Consider the following 19558-nt stretch of genomic DNA (forward strand, 5'->3'; position numbering starts at 1 on the left):
GCGAGTCAAGAATGACCTAATAAGAAACAAGCACTTGAGAAGGAGGAAGACACAGGCACAATTTTACCGTGTGCTTGGCAGGCACAGAACATGAACAGGGCAATATCCGTAGCAGTACAGCATTTTCTACTGTCAATATTTCACACCTCAAAGATGATAGGGCTATTATTCTCAAAGATGATAGGGCTATTATTCTCAAAGATGATAGGGCTATTATTCTCAAAGATGATAGGGCTATTATTCTCAAAGATGATAGGGCTATTATTCTCAAAGATGATAGGGCTATTATTCTCAAAGATGATAGGGCTATTATTCTCAAAGATGATAGGGCTATTATTCTCAAAGATGATAGGGCTATTATTCTCAAAGATGATAGGGCTATTATTCTCAAAGATGATAGGGCTATTATTCTCAAAGATGATAGGGCTATTATTCTCAAAGATGATAGGGCTATTATTCTCAAAGATGATAGGGCTATTATTCTCAAAGATGATAGGGCTATTATTCTCAAAGATGATAGGGCTATTATTCTCAAAGAAACAATCAACATGAAAAATGTACACTACAAAGTGCTCTGTAAACCCAAATGATGGCCGTGTTTGAGGGCATCAAAACCATTATGTATCATGGGCAAATTGTGACTGACTGATCTAAAAGTAATAATGAGTCGTTATTTATGATGCAAGGTGATTTATAGATCAGTGGGGGGATCAGCAGTGGTGATTTTAGCATGTAAAATCTAAGTGGGGCAAAAAAACAAAAACATGTTTGCTGCATGCCAGCAAAGCCACGACACAACACTAAACAATATATATTCATTGCACTATAACGGTGACTTGATGATTTGATTTTTGATTTGACAAACGGTGACAACAAACTGTAAGGGAAAACCTAAAGCCGTCCCAACAGCAGAGCTTTCTTTTCAGCACCATTAAATGAATCCTTACCACTGCTACACTTGGCTGCCAGCAAAGCCTTGTCTGGACGGGAAACAGTTAATTCATCCTCATTTACTGCCTTTTTTAAAAACATAGCTGATATGGCTGACTTGCTTAAACAAATGTGGTTTCTACTGACAATTCTGACAATTGAGATGTACAAACTATGGCATAAGGGAACAACGAGCAGATAAAAGGCAATCGTAATTTTGATTAAGATATTAATGAGCAAGCTAGGAAGGACGTAGTCAGTATAACTATTTGTTCAGAACTTTTGAAATGTACAGCTCAGTATTCTCCCTGTACACCAAATCAGAACCGTAGGCTAAATAAAGGGGGCATAGACAATGAAAGCTCTTACAATATTTGATGATTACATTTCTCTAAAACAGGCTATATGTGCACCATCAAGTCAGAACAGTAGGCTAAGTTATGAGGGAGGAAAGAGACCAAATTATTAGGGTGATGCACATGGGCTACTAACAGCTTACTACACAACATACACTTAGTATTACTTTCTTAGAGAAAGTATATCCCTGGCATATTACATAATTTATGCAGCAGCATACGATAGATTTTTGGACTCACCTTGTTGTGCTGTGCTCACTTGAACAGGAAGGTGGTGAAGCGGTCCTTCCTGTGGGCTCTAGAAAGAGTCCCACCTTGGAATTCTGAGTTGGATGAGCACTCAAAATTATTTTACATATTTTCCCAGTCGGAGCTAGTTTTATCCGAGTTCCCAGTTGTCTTGAACTCACCTCTTGTTTTACCAGACACCGCTGTTCTATCCTGCCGGTACATCGTATAACCAGCCAGGTATGTTGATATTGTTGTCGTTCAGCAACGAGTCCATGAAGCATAAGATGTTACTGTTTTTAATGTCCGGTTGGTAGTTTAATCTTCCACGTAACTCAGCGATTTTATTCTCCAAGGATTGCACGTTTTCTAGCAGAATGGAGGGAAGTGGGGGTTTATTCGATCGCTTACGAATTCTCAGAAGGCAGCCCTCTCTTCGGCCCCTCTTTCTCCACTTCCTCTTCATGCAGATCACGGGGATCGGGGCCTGTTCCCGAGGAAGCAGTATATCCTTCGCGTCGGGCTCGTCAGAGTTGCAAATAAAACGACAAAAAAATACAATCACGTAAAACATCTGCCTTCTTCTCCAGCGCTATCTTAACACTGTCGAACTGACAACCGGGGTCAGCTTGCAGGCACCCAGCTCGCCACAATGAGTCGGTAGAGCCGGATGAGATAAGGACATCCCTGCCAGCCAAACCCTCTCCTAACCCCGATGACGCTGGGCTAGCATAGACCTAGGGCTTGTTTGACATTGCAGCCGAGAGTTCATGAGACTGCCGACTGTGGTGACACGTAATTCAGGGCAGGTGTAGCAGAGACCCACCTGTTGAGCTATTTTTTTAAAAATTATTTTAGCTAAACAGGTGGGTCTCACTGACACGTCGGCAGTCGCATGCACTCTCAGCTGCAATGCCTAACGTTACTTCTTAGTCCAAGGACATTACATGTTCTGTTTAAGGGCAAATATGATCTGGAAGCCAAAACAGCCAAATACTCTAAACGTGAATCGATTCTTAATTGCGGTACGGTTCTAGAAATATAAATCCCTCTACTTTCTATCACATCAATGCAAAATAAACACTGTCTTAACAGTTGCAGCAGACAGTATGTTTCAGTGACAACATGTTTGTGCCGTCTGTCTTCCGCAGATAGGTTTAGCACAGGTTGTCTACTCTGTCTTCGGTCTGTTTTCCGTAAACAAGCTCCGTAACATGTAAATATGGCCGCATGGAAACACTAACTCTATAAAGAATGTATCAATTTACAGTTTTGTTTTTATTTCTAACCGATATGTTAGATAAGGTCCTTATGCTTCCAAAACCGTAGCGCATGCAATGCGTATTGATGTTCTGACCGAGCGTCGCGGCTCTTAACAAAACTCCCCCTTACAGTAGACGCCTTTGTCCAATGACTTATGTGTCATGTAATGGTACTATGGGCTATGTCTATGATCAAAATAAAACATCATGGCAGAGATAAATACAGAATAGTTTAAAGATATTCCAGGTTATAGAATTTTTGGTAAAATAAAGTAGGCTATGTTTGTGCGAACTGGGCCCAGGCCAACACTGCTATTAGTGGCAAGATGGAGAGGTTGACAGTTCACAAACCAACATGTTTATATTATTTTCATGTTCATATATATATATATATATATATATATATATATATATATATATATATATATATATATATATATATTATATATATAATATATAATAATATAGATAATATATATATATATATATATATATATATATATATATCTCACTCAACTCAGCTATTGTGAGCTTATGCTCTGAGGGGATGCAAAGTAGAGTGCGTGATGATATCGTCACTGGTCGTTGCAGGAAGTGGCAACCTGGAAGTTGATTTCGGAAAAGGTTAGCTGGGATTTTTCGTTCAACAGCACTTAATTGTAAGTTACCCTATGTTATCTATTTATTTAACTAAATGTGACACAAATATGAACTATTTATCATGGTCTTAGTTCGTATCGCTTCAGAGAGAGTTCAGAAGATTGTTTCCATTTCCAGCTAGCTAACGTTAGACAACTCGATAGTTCGCTAACAGTGTCCAGCTTCATATTGAAATACGGTCTCACGTTACTATGTATGTTTGTCTGATGGTTGTTAAGAGTCTATGTATTTTGGCTGACAGCGAACGAACTTGAGAAATGTTTAGCTATTAACGTTAGTTGCCCTAGCTAGCTCGTGTCAATTGACCTGTCAAAAAAACCAACCCTGCTCATCTTTAACTGTTGACATGCTCATATGAATGTAATCATTAGTCGATTTTGCAAGTAAAACGAGAATTTCTATTCGACAAATTGAGATGTTTCGTATGTTCCCGAAACAGAGTCAGATTTCGCATTCAAGGGGTCATTGACTCATCTACCTGCCTACTGGGAGTGAAAACGTTTTGGAACCCCTGCTCTAACATGTTGGCTTCAGCATTCCCGAACAGTCCAATTACAAGTCAGAATGTTGAATAAACGTAATTTTAACTTACTTTACCTGTCGTCAGCTGTTTTTGTCCTCGTGTCGTGTTATTAACCCGACTTTCAGTACGGCGGTTTGAATTTCCGGTTTTGTGTTTACTATTCTGAAGTGATTCGCATGCGACAAAATACTTGCCCGAGCTTAACCGTACTACAGACCAAACGTTGTTGCATGCAATCAGCTGGCAAATATCACAAGTACTTTCAGCTGATTGCGAGGGAAAGTGCTTTGGTCACAACTTTCGGTTATATTCGACTATTGTTTACATATTGTGCAATGCGTCAAGAGATTGAATACAAAGATTGATACAAACCGGCGCCGCAAAAACTCAGGTAAACAATACTTTACTGTGGATATTGTATCTCCACTTCCTACCGTCAAAAGGACCAACAGCACAGACAATAGGTAAAGTAAGTGTCAATATCATTTTATTCAACATTCTGGATTGTAGTCTTTTTTAGGGCGACTTCTTTCAGACAGAATGTCCATGGGGTAACCACGGTAACAGTCTGATGTTTATGCATAGGCCTATGTAATGCCAATCTCATGAAATATACACTGTTTGGGCTATACGTGTAAATTTGACTCTGCAGAGGCAGATGTAGAGGAGCTCTGCAGGATAGAATGGAAACAGTGGCTTGTCAAACCAATAGCCATTTCCCCTTGTTGTTTTGTTTTATTGATGTGTACCCTGACTGGCCTCAATAAGCCATCGGGAGCCCGGCATTGCCACCAGCCATTGAGGGAATGCTTCCTTTGAAATTAATGACAGCTGCTATACTGCTTGCTTTACGCCGAGGTTTAATTCTCGATGACTGACGCCTGTTCTTGGGAATTGAAATAATGAGAAATAAAGTTGAATTTGGTGGGTTACTATGTAGCAGATAGAACGTCACATTGATGGCAACGCGTGTAGTGTAGCTGAAGTGTTACTGTTTGTGTGTGTGTTCTCCAAGCTTACTTGTATGATTTGCTATTCATGGAAATGACAACAATAGAAGTATGTTGAGAATGTGAAATTATCATTATAAAAATGTTTGCTTGCATCAGAGTGTAGTTAGGCTGAGCCCACACTGTAGAGCTGTTTGTCTTTCATTATGGCCAGTTACTGCATGATTACACCCCATCATATAGGGCAGGCGAATCATGTCAGGCTCTGAGGCACTGTCCTGGCCTCTGCACAGCCACCAGCCCTGATTGGCATGATTTTAGTGATTGACATTTGGTAGATGATCCTTCTGCACTGATACAGCAGCATATTGCTGTGTTCTCAATCATCCATAATTGGTAGCTAGAAGGTCAGTGTTTTGAAACTATAGCATACAGAGCCTAGCGCTAACATAACAATTATGTCTTTAGTCTCCTTGGATCAATTTTTAACTACTTTAACAGACTTCTGATCTAAATGAGACTTTGCAGAAGCCTACATTTATGTAAGTTACTGGTAAGTTTTTTTTGTTTTGTTGTAAGATTTTAAGCTTAGATATCATCTAAATGATGTAGGCCTAAGTGTGTCAGATAGGCAAGCAGCTGCCTTAATATATCAGAGCACCACATTTTTCATGTTGGATCAGTGTTGAGGGGTCTTCTATTGGTAGAGGAACATTACCTCTGCTGTGTCACCCTCAGAAATGAAAGGTCAAAGCACAGACCCTTGTTGCTGTGTGTGTGTGTCCTTGCGTGTTGTACACTATGTGCTGTTTCAGCTGGAGCATTGGGGGGAGAGAGGAGGGAGGGAGAGAGACTGCACAGGCAGCTCTTTCCCTTGCTGGTCGACAGCTTAAGGTATCACAAACTTAATGAGACTCAAGCCATGTCCTGTTATCACACCTAGGAATACAGTATGTTTAACATCAACTGGAAAATGAAGACTAACAGTAATATAGGTATGGTATTCTTGTGGTTCTCCTTTCAGCTTTGTTAAAGGATCTGAATTATTGCGTTGTGTGGGTGGGTGTGCAGGCCTCTCAGTTAATGTATTATTTTTGTAATGATTTTTTGAAATTCCCCCAAAATGTAAAACCTTTCTTAGTAATTACTGAATATTTTCTAAACCTTTACGCTGTGTGTGTAACATTCTGTGGTTGACACTAGTGATGCACTGATATTACATTTTTGGCTGATACCGATATTCAATATTTTCATTGCCAAAAATACCTATACAGATTTTAACGGCCTTTTAAGTATTCTAGTACAGTTAAATAATTAACACACACACATGGATGCAGCGGTCTAAGGCACTGCATCTCAGTGCAAGAGGCATCACTACAGTCCCTGGTTCGAATCCAGACTTTATCACATCCAGCTGTGATTAGGAGTCCCATAGGACGGCGCACAATTGGCCCAGCGTCGTCCGCGCCTTCATTGTAAATAAGAATTTGTTCTTAACTGACTTGCCTAGTTAAATAAAGGTTACACCCACACACACCACAATGACCAAAAAGTTACTTTGTTGGCATTTACGTATGTCCCCATTACCAGTAAAACCTAATCAAAACCTATTTCTTTCACTTACTTGCGTGCAGTTTTGTTGTTCATTTGTTCAGTCGTTTCATTCTCAACCAGGATTATTATGGAACGCCGTTTGGGTCTTTGCGTGTCAAACAACACTATGACGTGTCAAATAAGCTTGTTGATCAATCAGGATCTGACTATGACTGCAAGTCAAATAATAAATTAACGCGTTCATACATTTAATGTAGTTGTTACACATTGATTACACTATCACTCGTATTTCATATGCTATGATGCTGGTAAAGTCGTCTCGCGCACCTACAGTGCTGGTCATTAAAAAAGCTAGCTAGCTCATGGATGCAAACAATGTTTTTCTACAAAAATATAGCAAAACGTCATAATCTATTTCAGTTGCTATAGTTAGCTAGCTCACTATCTCGCTAGGTGTCATCATGTAAAATAACCCTAATTTATAAGACAGTTCTTATTTGATTAATGGTGGTCTGACCCATCTATGTGAAGCTAGCCACAATGAGGATTAGCCACAATAGTGGACTTTGCGGTTAGCCTTCAAAATAAAACTATGGCACAATCCTACTATTTGTATTAATTTGCATCACTGTCAATGTCATACTTTTATTTTGAAGGTAAACCGCAAATTCCACTATTGTGCCTAATCCTTATTGTGGCTAGCTTCACAACACATAACCCGGTCCGGTCGAGCTTCACGAGCAGAAGGAAGCTAGCTGGTTGCTTATAACGTTAGCTTTGGGCAACAGGGTTAAGTAGCTGGATAGCTATTTATTTTCATGAACTGAAGGTCAATTTCAATAGGCGAACAACACGTGGCAACCTAGCTAGTACTTACTCACAAGGATTCCTAAATCATTGCTAAGAATAATGAAAATGACTGCAGTTTCTACTGGTCATGGTTTTCAGGCTGGTTGTATTGGTGCTAGCTAGGTACCAAGCTAAATCTAGCTACCCCTGAAGTTGCAGTCAAACAAATGTATGGTTTATTACCAACGTGATATTGTAAACACATCATTCATGGGCGGTGTTTGCTTGTTTGCAGACTTTTTTGTAGAAGCTTTGACAGTGCAACTGTATCTTTTTTGACATGCAAAAACCCAAACGGCGTTCTATAGTATGTATGTCGTGAAGCAAATAGCAGTGACGGTATTACTGTGTAACATCTGGAAAAATAGCGCACTTGGTAGTGTGTACCAGTGCTCGACCAGTCTGCGAAAGCCAACATCACCTATGACAGAGAACGGCTGAAATGTTTGTACTCTTTCAAATGACTGCTCGACTTGTTGACTGCTCGATCCACACAGCAGACATTGTGGGCTAGGTTAGGAATGCTGTGTTGCCCGCGTAGCGCCAAATTTTACGTGGCATCATTACTTCCTGTACCTTCGATATAGGTATGCACTGTAGCTTTGACATTGGTTTTTAACATCGCCGTTAAACTTGACATCGGGCCGATACCGATGTTGTCATTTGTAGCTAATATCGGCCGATTCACCGATATATCGTGCATCCCTAGTTGACACATAGCATGTCACAGGAAATCAGTGCTAAGCTGTCTCTGTCTCTCTGTGGTTGGAGCCTTTAGGACCCCCGTACCTCACCCTTGACCCCCACCCTGCTCCCTGGGGAGAACACAGGGACGTTTCCTGCCCCCTCACAGGGCTCTAATTGGAAATGTTGGGTGGGCCGGACGGCCCCTGTTTGTTTGTTTTGGTGGAATGCTCGACAGCGGGTTATATTTTTGTGGCATTTTCTCAGCAGTGGTTGCTGCTTTAGGATTAAGCCAGGGGTGGTTGAAGCAGAGCGGTTACAGCAGGGGTGGGAGGGTTGATGGGGGCAATGTTTTTGGAGTGGCACTTCTCTCTCACCCCTGATGTCCCTCCTCTCTCTCCACTCCCCCCCACCTGCTGGCCAGCCCCTCTCATACAGTCTTTTTGAGTAGTTACGCTGAGTGTGAGTGAAGGGTTATGTTTTTGGAGTCAGTGGCACTTCTGTCTCACCTCTGTCATTCCTTTTCTCCCCCTCTTCCCCACCTGGCTGGTAGCCACTCTTTCCCCTCTTTCAGTCCCCCCTGCTGACAGACTTGTTTGTTGGCCATTGGTTTTCACAGTCCTGGGTCAGTTCCCAGACCCAGTCAGACTACAGGGTAGTCCAGGACAGACCACACTGGATTCTGGGAGAGGGATGGGTGATAACACAGTAATAACCCTTTAAAAACCTCTAAAACAGTAATAACACAGTAATAAGGGATAATAACGAGGGGCTATGCGTTCTATGGAAAATAATTGAATCAAATTGTATTAGTCACATGTGCCGAATACAATAGGTGTAGTAGACCTTACAGTGAAATGCTTACTTATGAGCCCCTAACCAACAATGCAGTTAAAAAAAAATAAATGAATAAGAAATAAAAGTAACAAGTATTTAAAGAGCAGCAGTAAAATAACAATAGCGAGACTATATGCAGGGGGGTACCGGTACAGAGTCAATGTGCGGGGGCACCGGTTAGTTGAGGTAATATGTACATGTGGGTAGAGGGGGGGCAGCAATGCAAATAGTCTGGGTAGCCATTAGAGGTCGACCGATTTATGATTTATAAACGCTGATACCGATTATTGGATGACCAAAAAAAGCCGATACCGATCGTCCGATTTTTATATATATATTTGTAATAATGACAATTACAACAACACTGAATGGACACTTTTATTTGAACTTAATATAATACATCAATTAAATCAATTTAGTCACAAATAAATAATGAAACATGTTCAATTTGGTTTAAATAACGCAATACAAAGTGTTGGAGAAGAAAGTGAAAGTGTAATATTTGCCATGTAAAAAAGCTAACGTTTAAGTTCCTTGCTCAGAACATGAGAACATATGAAAGCTGGTGGTTCCTTTTAACGTGAGTCTTCAATATTCCCACGTAAGAAGGTTTACGTTGTAGTTATAGGAATTATAGGACTATTTCTCTCTATACCATTTGTATTTCATATACCTTTGACTATTGGATGTTCTTATAGGCACTATAGTTTTGCCAGTCTAATCTCGGGAGTTGATAGGCTTGAAGTCATAAACAGCGCAATGCTTGAAGCACAGCGAAGAGCTGCTGGCAAATGCAGGAAAGTGCTGTTTGAATGAATGCTTACGAGCCTTCTGCTGCCTACCACCGCTCAGTCAGACTGCTCTATCAAATATCAAATCATATACTTAATTATGATATAATAACACACAGAAATACGAGCCTTAGGTTATTAATATGGTCAAATCCGGAAACTATCATTTCAAAAACAAAACGTTTATTCTTTCAGTGAAATACGGAACTGTTCCGTATTTTATCTAACGGGTGGCATCCCTAAGTCTAAATATTGCTGTTACATTGTACATCATTCAATGTTATGTCATAATTATGTACAATTCTGGCAAATTAATTACGGTCTTTGTTAGGAAGAAATGGTCTTCACACAGATCGCAACGAGCCAGGCGGCCCAAACTGCTGCATATAACCTGACTCTGCTTGCACGCAAGAGAAGTGACACAATTTCCCTAGTTAGAAGTAATTCATGTTAGCAGGTAATATTAACTAAATATGCAGGTTTAAAAAATATACTTGTGTATTGATTTTAAGAAAGGCATTGATGTTTATGGTTAGGTACACATTGGTGCAACGACTGTTTTTTTGCGAATGCACTTGTTAAATCATCACCCGTTTGGTGAAGTAGCCTGTGATTCGATGATAAATTAACAGGCACCGCATCGATTATATGCAACGCAGGACAAGGTAGATAAACTAGTAGTATCATCAACCATGTGTAGTTAACTAGTGATTATGTTAAGATTGTTTTTTAGAAGATACATTTAATGCTAGCTAGCAACTTACCTTGGCTTCTTGCTACACTCGCGCATCAGGTAGTTAGCCTGCCACGCAGTCTCCTCGTGGAGTGCAATGTAATCTGCCATAATCGATGTTCAAAAATGCAGATTACCGATTGTAAAATCGGCCATTCTAATTAATCGGCCATTCTAATTAATCGGCCATTCTAATTAATCGGTTGACCTCTAGTAGCCATTTGATTCGGTGTTCAGGAGTCTTATGGCTTGGGGGTAGAAGCCTCTTGGGCCTAGACTTGGCGCTCCGGTACCGCTTGCGTGCGGTAGCACAGAGAACAGTCTATGACTAGGGTGGCTGGAGTCTTTAACAATTTTTAGGACCTTCCACTGACACTGCCTGGTATAGATGTCCTGGATGGCAGAGAGCTTAGCCCCAGTGATGCACTGGGCCGTTCGCCCTACCCTCTGTAGTGCCTTGCGGTTGGAGGCCGAGCAGTTGCCATACCAGTCAGTGATGCAACCAGTCAGGATGCTCTCGATGGTGCAGCTGTAGAACCTTTTGAGGATCTGAGGACCCATGCTAAATCTTTTCAGTTTCCTGAGAGGGAATAGGTTTTGTTGTGCCCTCTTCACGACTGTCTTGGTGTGTTTGGACTATGGTAGTTTGTTGGGGATGTGGACACCAAGGAACTTGACACTCTCAACCTGCTCCACTGCAGCCCCGTCGATGAGAATGGAGGCATGCTCGGTCCTCTTTTTTTCCTGTAGTCCACAATCATCTCCTTTGTTTTGATCACGTTAAGGGAGAGGTTGTTGTCCTGGCACCACACGGCCAGGTCTCTGACCTCCTCCCTATAGGCTGTCTCGACATTGTCGATGATCAGGCCTACCACTCATCGGCAAACTTAATGATAATAATGAACGACTTGGAAGGTGTGTTCCAGGACACGTACAAGCGGAGTGGGAATGACCTTTCACGGAGTTGCATTATTTTCTAGAGAACTTATAGAACCTCGAGTTGATTATCCCTTTTATACCATGGCTATAATTTAACACATTTTCCACTAGAATGTGTTCATTTGCCGGTAGAAATGTGTTCAAGTAGCTAGCAAGTTGACTACAGCTACAGTAGTTGCTGTGGTAACCAAACAGAAAGACTTGCAGTCCTAGCTTGCTATTATAAAAATCAAATTCAACGATCTCAATAATGTTTTCAATTCGACTTTTGCTTTCAAAAGCAGCTCAAACAAAACATGTAAGAATGAACTATAGCCATTGAATTCTACCGTGCCGATTTACCGTGCATTATCGGGAAATAATGCATACTCTAGAATGCCCTTCAAGCCAATCAGAAACAGTGTTTATCAATGCCATGGTACAACTCTGTAACCACCCTGTAATAACCCTTTAATAACATGATACACTAGCAGAAGGAACCACTCAATTCACTGTTTGTTTGCAATTTAGGCTAAAGGAGCTGTTTTGGTATTGTCCAGTTTAATAGGTCTAGTCTGTGGTTGACTGTGAGGAATTTTTTTTCTCACGCTCATCGTGATGATCCATGTTTTTGTATGTAAACAAAGTTACTGTACTTATGACACGGCATTACCAAGGTTTAAACCCTGTCTCCCCATAGCATCTCATTATGTAGCTTTCTGTCTCCACATCTTAAACCCTCTACAAACATCAGCCTGCATTCATACGCCCACATATCACTGTTCTGTTTATTTATCCAGGATTCTGAGAGGAGAAATTGGTGCCTATGCTTAAGTTAGATCTTAAAAATATCATTTCAGACCAACAAACAGAGCCAGCCAAAGGATAACAAACGGGAGAGGAGACAGAGGGGATGGAGAGAGCCAAACCCAGACGCCTGATGGCTCTGGTCTAAGTCCTCTCCGGGACCCTCTTACTGTCCTGTGTTGGGATTGGCTGAGAAGTGCTGACTCATTGTGGAAGGCTTGACTGGCCAACAGATTCGATAACAAAAAATGTCTGTCTGCCCAAAAACATAAAAGGCACTGCAATGACAACATATTACGAGTCAGATTATTTGGTTGTATGTTTTACACAATAGTGCTGATTTTGAAGTTGTCTATTTGTAATCGATTCCTGCCTTATCAAAATGTAACATTTGATTCAAAATAAAACTAGCCTATGTATGAGCCTTGTTGTCTTCTGAAACTTATTTTATCCCATTACTTTTTCTTTAATGCACACATCAGAGAGAGTGTAGCCTAACTGATGCTGTCTGTGAAATACTTGGCAGTGTTCTATCTGTCCCCTGCCAGTCTGCCACTGAGGGCCAGTTCAAAGCAATCTGTATGAGTTCTGGTGTGAGTTTTGAGTGAGGAATGGTTTCTTAAATCGCTGGCCTGTCAGATCAGAGATCAGAGCCGGTCATACCAGGGCCAGGATGTTTGGCCAGCTCTGTGCATTCAGACTGAGGGGAATCTTTGATGGAATCTGGTGTTTGTGTAATGTTGGGGGGCTGAGGAGAGTGTTAGTATGGGGTACTGGGGAGGCTTAGTGGTAGCAGCGCTGATGGGGAGGCAGGCAGGGGTGACGGTGTGGTGGGCAGGCATGGCGGTGTGGGGGGCAGACGGAGATGTCTGAAAGGGTTCCTTTGTGCCCCTAGTCCAGACCATCACACAGAACATACACCTAACCCCCTCTCACCTGTCAATCACTCCTACTTGGGGATATGAGAAACCGTACAATACATAGAGCTCAGATCAGAGCGAAGTGGACCACTACACTACATACTATCTGTCTAATTCAGAATAGGCAGGCCAGTTGTGTGTAACATGAGCTAACATCAGGATTTCCTTAACAAGCTCAGTTTGTAAACTCAGCCCATTGCTGTCTCCAGTAGGGATATCACCCCTGACAACCAAGGGGACATCTCTCTGACCACCCTCTCTACCCCCCAGGTTCTTCTCACAGTGACTCAGTCCTTCTGTAGCAGTAGAGCGAGATGAGGAGGGATGAAAGGGACGCATGCTGGAAGTAGTAAGTAAGTCAAAGTTTAGTAAAAAGATGACTTAAATAAACCACTTAAGGTCTACGTTTGGGAGCAGTAAGTGAAATCACCCCCCTGTCAAGCTGCTGCTATCCCCCTCTCGGCCCTCTGCTCTCCTCAGAACCTTTCCTCCTGTCCAGTTCATTAACCTAAACAGCAGGGGAAAATCAGCCAAACCCCTAAAACCCAGACAAACTCTCAGAGGGGGGACCATATGACAGACAGATGATCAACACTCACACTGCCTGGGAAGTGTGTGTGTGGGCATGCTGTGTGTGCTTAAATGCTGGCTTGTGTGTGGGTTTCTTAGTGCACGCATCCTAGGTTGTGTTAAATATATATATATCACAATACACTTATTTGCTCTCCTTAGCGTCTTTCTAAAACAGAACAGTGTCCTGGGATCGTGTGTAGGTGTGGGGTATATTATTTGAAGTGTGCAAATGTCCTAGGGCATAGTCCTATATGGTTTTCATCTGTTCTTAAATATAAATATACCGTATAAAATACTTCCTATGAAAAAAGCTATTTCTCATATTCAGACCATACAACGGTTGTGTCACAAATGGCACCCAAATGGCACCCAAATGGCACCCAACTCACTATAGGCTAGTGCACTACCATCTGGTCAATAGTAGTACACTCTATTAGGAATATGGTGCCATTTGGGACATTACTTGGGCTACATGCAGTCTTCCCTAACCAGAGAGCTCCTTTCTCCCTGGGCTTGTTAGCTCTGTTTCTGTTGCTTATCAAGACCTAGTAGGATCTAGTGTGACAGAGCTACCAAATAGAGGGGCAGTCACTCTGTTCATAAGTCCCTTTCCAAGTAAAACAAACCTGCCATTTTAGCCCATTTAGAACAACGGCACTGAGGGAGAGAGAGCGAGACGTAGACTGGGAGGTGTTGCCTAGGGCGGCAGGTAGCCTAGCGGTTAAGAGCATTGGGCCAGTAACTGAATGGTTGCTGGTTCTAAACCCTGAGCCGACTAGGTAAAAAATCTTTCTATGTGGATTAGAGCATCTGCTATATGACTTAAATGTAAACAATGTCAATGTATAGCGAGACAATGCTTCTGGATCCGTAATGTGGTCAATGAGTAGGAAGATGTTACCCTAGCAGCTGGTGTTTGGAGGATATTGGGCACGGGTGTTGATTATCACTTAATTATCAAACATCTTCCTACTCATTGGCCACATTACGGATGTTTTACCAACATATTCAAATATTGATTTACATATTTTCATTAACTTTATTTTGATAAATTTATTCATACTATTTCATCCTTCCACAAGATATAGTCCCGACCGGCAGAGAGAGCAGTCCTTAACTGCCTTTTTATATGACTTTAATTGTTATTAATGTACTGTGTGCAGTCTCTAGCCTACTTGATTTTCAGGTGGTTTATTGTAGGCTTTCCAAAGAGGGTCCTTTAGTGCCCCCTAGAGGATTTTTGTAGAACTAATAAACACACACTGCTGTAATACAATCTGCAGTGCAGTCATGCAAATACTGTTGCTTAGCTTACCTGTTTTTTTTTTTTCTTCACATTTTTTCAGTAACAGTATGACTCATGGCAATGAACAATAACCTAGTGAAACCTGAATAGGCATTCCTATTCTGTAGTTAGTTTTGATACAGCTTAGTTTTGTTTCTGCTCCTGTCATATCTAAGAGCTTGGTCAATATAAAGGACGTAGTCCTACATAAAATGTTTATTCAAAATGTAACATCTATGCCTCAATTGTCACTGACAGGGTTGTTCCACTAGCTTGTGACGTGTGGCTCGTGCAAGAGCCTATGTGCTCTGTCTGTGTGTGTGTGTGTTACAGAGTGGAGGGGTCTGGGCACTGTTCCCGTGTCCATGCATGGCCCCCAGAGTAAAGTAAACACAGTGCTCTTTTCTCATCCCAGCCGTCAGCATGCTCTCCCCAGGCCCGAGCCAGAGACCACACAGCCAGACCACACACACACACACTGCCCAGACCCCTCCACTCTGCAGCACAGATCCCTCCACACACTCTCTCACATACACAGAGACCACACAGCGCCTGCTCGGGCCCCTCGCATGCAACCGAGCAGAGCTGTCATTCTTCCTAGCCTGTGTGTGTGTGTACACAAGATGTGGATAGAAACACTCCTGTTGAGGAAACACAACAGTTGTAGACATTTTGTGCAGAAGAAGACAGACTAACCCCTATATTCCCCACTGCCCCCTCCATTCAAACTCCCCTTCTAAAGATATGGGCTTGATGAACGACAGACGAGGCGCTTGTTTAAGGCCTGTTAGCCTCTTATCTTCTCCATGTCAGATCCCCTGCCCCTAGATAACCTCTGACAAGCACACTGCAGCGGAGGTTAGATTAGGCTGCATGAGTTAGTCCTACATCCCCTTTGAGTTATCAGACCGCCATCTCTGTAGTGTGTGTGTGTGAACTCAGATTACAGCCTAGTAGAACTGCTGTTCTATCATTCTGTGTGTGTAGTTAGCTAGGTGCCACCCTGTAGTGTGTGTGTGAACTCAGATTATAGCCTAGTAGAACTGCTGTTCTATCATTCTGTGTGTGTAGCTAGCTAGGTGCCACTCTGGAGAGAGAGAGTGTGTGTGTGTGTGTGTGTGTGTGTAGCTAGCTAGGTGCCACTCTGGAGTGTGTGTAGCTAGCTAGGTGCCACTGGAGTGGTTGGATGTGTGCTTTTGTGAATGTGCTGAATAATTTTGAAGGAGTGTTTTTTAAAAACATTTTTTACATGTATTTTTTGTAAACTTCGTCTTACTTGTTGAGTTTATCAAAAATTTCCAACTCCAGAAATGAGCCCAATAGCACATTGATAAAATGATTTGCATTGATAAAATGATTTGTTTAAATTATTTTAACATATTGGGCTATGCATATAGCCTATGCATGGTCCATATGAACAGGTAAGCTATTAGCAATAAACATTATAACCTGTTGCCCAACTGATGCAGCAAAGTGCAAATACATAGGCTGGAGCATTGACCCAATTGGGCTAATCATTAGCCAGATCCCAAATGTGATATTTTAACTAGATATTATCCTATTGATACATTTTATGTCCCCAAAAACTTGCACAGTGATTATAATGTAGGCCTACCTGTTGGTGTAACTTAGGGTGACTTTCCACCCGGGGTAACACGCACCCAGCCTGTACTTCTCACAGAAACCACTTCATGTCACAAGTTTTCCCCCCAACACTTTCTCTGGTTGCCACTACTCTTGATCAACAAAAAATATTATCTGTCTCATTACCATTTCTAAGTCACTTCCAAAAAATGATTTTGAGGTAGAGTTGCGTTCTACCCCAAGTTACCCTACAATTGACCGGTGTTACATTCAGCCCCACTCTCCCCTATGCACTCACTGTGAATTGCAGAGCAGTAACATGCTTAACCATGTTTAGCAGTTACACTGGTGGGCACCGAAGGCAATCAATTAATAAAACCTTGGAAGAGTTCAGTGTTGGATAGCCATAGCATCCCTCTCTGTTTGAGCCGGGTGTTTGAGTAGGCTAAACTAACTAGCTGCGTTCACTAGCTAAGTAAATGAAAGTGAAAAAAAGACACTGAAATATAGCTAGCTGTCTCTGCCTCTTTCCCGCGTCTTCAGTTTTGAATAAATTAATTTGTTAATTGTTCAACTACTCACCAGATGTTATGCACTGCAGTGCTAGCTAGCTGTAGCTTATTCTTTCAGTACAAGATTAATTATTTGATCTTTCGATTGGGTGGAAAACATGTCAGATCATGCTGCAAGAGCTTTGATACGTTGGAGGACGTCCTTCCGGAAGTTATCATAATTACTGTGTAAGAGAGTGAGAACCATGAGCCTCCTAGGTTTTGTATTGAAGAATGTACTCAGTTTCCGTTTCCGTCTTCCTCTATCTGTCCTCCGGCTACACCATGGTGCTACCCTACAGAGTGCTGTTGAGGGTACTGTAGACCTTCATTGCAAAATATTGTGTTTTAATCAATTATTTTGTGACGTGAATATACTGAATAAAAATGTAAACGCATCATGTAAAGTGTTGGTCCAATGTTTCATGAACTGAATTAAAAGATCCATAGGCACTAAGAGCTCATTTCTCTCACATTTTGTGCACATCCTTGTTATGAATATTTATTCTTTACCAAGGTAATCCATCCACCTGACAGGTATGGAATATCAAGAAGCTGATTAAACAGCATGATCATTACACAGGTGCTCCTTGTGCTGGGGACAATAAAAGGCCTCTATAAAATGTGCAGCTTTGTCACGTAACACAATGCCACAGATGGCTCAAGATTTGAGGGAGTGTGCAATTGGCATGCTGACTGCAGGAATGTCCACCAGAGCAGTTGTCAGAGAATTGAATGTTCATTTCTCTACCATAAGCCACTTCCAATGTCATTTTAGATGATTTGGCAGTACGTCCAACTGGCTTCAACCGCAGACCATGTGTTACAGCAGCCCAGAACCTCCACATCCAGCTTCTTCACCTGCAGGATCATATGAGACCAGCCATCCAGACAGCTGATTAAACTGAGGAATATTTCTGTCTGTAATAAAGCCCTTTTGTGGGGAAAAACTCATTGGCTGGGCCTGGCTCCACAGAATGTGGAGCTGGCTCCCAAGTGGGTGGGCCTATGCCCTCCCAGGCTGCGTTCCTGCACAGTCATGTGAAATCCATAGATTTGGAACTATTGAATTTATTTCAGTTGACTGATGTCCTTATATGAACTGTAACTCGGTAAAATCATTGAAATTGTTGCGTTTTATATTTTTGTTCAGTAAAGTTTTATCTAAAAATGATTAACTAAATTATTCAAATTCACTGAGGAGGATGGTCCTCCCCTTCGTCCTCTGAGGAGCCTCCACTGCGGTTACATGGCCTACACACACACATGCACCCTCTAGATATATTAGGGTAGGGCTAGCTATTCGGTCTCTTACACAAACACACACGTTGTGTAGGTTAGGCTATGTGGAATCGATGAGGGAGAGCAGCTTTATTTATCCTGCTCTCTGAGGTTTACATTCCTCCTTTCCTCCCCCCCTTTCTCTCTCTCTTAGTCCGGTCAGAGCTCCTACCAGCACCCTCATGTCCTCCTGTGTTTGTAGACATTGTAGCCTTCACTGTGAAACTCTTTTAAATATAAGCCTTATAAGATATTCTAGTCTGCATAATAAAACATTATAAAGGTTCATACATGCTTATAAATAATAACACATGAGCCTATAGCTGTGCTGTACACATTACAGCTGTTTTTATGTCTCTTGGTTTCTGTATTAGACTAATATCCGTGTTACGTGTCCTTCTGTCTTTCCCTCTCCCCTGCCGTGTTCACAGGTTACTGACTGACTTTGTGTTCCTGCACACACGTGACCACCACCATGTCTCGTGCCCACCAGCCCCCCCTGGTGACGGGCATCTCACCCAACGAGGGCACTTCATGGACCAAGGTCACCATCCGAGGAGAGAACCTGGGTACTGGCCCCGCAGACCTCGTTGGTACGAGTATGATACACACATTCACATGCAAGCACAAACTTACACACGCACAGGCACGAATGTACACACACACACTTGTTATTTTGCATTCGACTTCTGACAGTCAATTCACTTCCATTTTTTTTTTAATAGATTGCCCACCTTTCTGCAATGTAATTCATTGCTGCGGTTGTTTTTGATACGCACTAAACTGAATAATTTTATGCAAGTGTTTTCACTGGCATTGTCGATAATTGTGTGTTTGTGTATGAGAGAGAGTGTGGTATTCTCTGGCTCTTCCCAGTCTGTGAGGTAGGGTTCATGCCGTTATGACCCTTCATCAGAGTCAGACTGAGTGACTTTTATTAATTTACCCAGAGCCTGGATAGCCTACAGTCTACCACAGAACACACTGGACCTTAGTCAGCCGTGGTCAGGCTCTGCTTACATTACACAGTGTTTGTTGCTGTTTATCAAATGAAAGGTTTTCATTACTTTTTGAAGGGGAAAATACTTTTTTATGATTCTAGATTAAATTACTTTTCGTTTCTTTCAACTGAGTGAAACCTCTGCCTAATTCACAATCTTTTATACCCGGCCAAGATGATGAATTTTAACCCATATTCATTTTGTTTAAAAATAAGACTGTATGTAAAGGAATTAGAACATAATCAAACAATCATTTTAGGCCTACATTTAAAAGATGTGAT

General features: G+C 41.7%; 1 protein-coding gene across 8 annotated transcripts in view; it reads left to right on the top strand.

Annotated features, from left to right (window-relative positions):
• The first annotated feature begins 3297 nt into the window (after nt 1-3297).
• Nucleotides 3298-19558, top strand: part of exoc2 (exocyst complex component 2) — a 100888-nt gene continuing 84627 nt past the window's right edge. For 2 of the 8 annotated variants that reach the window (XR_016496338.1, XM_090236136.1), the window contains exons 1-3: nt 3305-3435; nt 13273-13351; nt 18708-18869. Coding sequence is in view for 5 of the 8 variants with exons in the window: in XM_090236136.1 (XP_090092262.1) it covers nt 18752-18869 (118 nt within the window). In the remaining 3 variants the exon portion in view is untranslated. Of the gene's footprint in view, nt 3436-13272; nt 13356-17773; nt 18870-19558 lie in introns of all 8 variants that reach the window. The other 6 variants (XM_021604507.3, XM_021604508.3, XR_016496336.1 and 3 more) reach the window with 6 other exon arrangements.

Source organism: Oncorhynchus mykiss, chromosome 5 (genome assembly GCF_057628025.1).
Source record: "Oncorhynchus mykiss isolate SJ-2025 chromosome 5, ASM5762802v1, whole genome shotgun sequence".
NCBI lineage: Eukaryota > Metazoa > Chordata > Actinopteri > Salmoniformes > Salmonidae > Oncorhynchus > Oncorhynchus mykiss.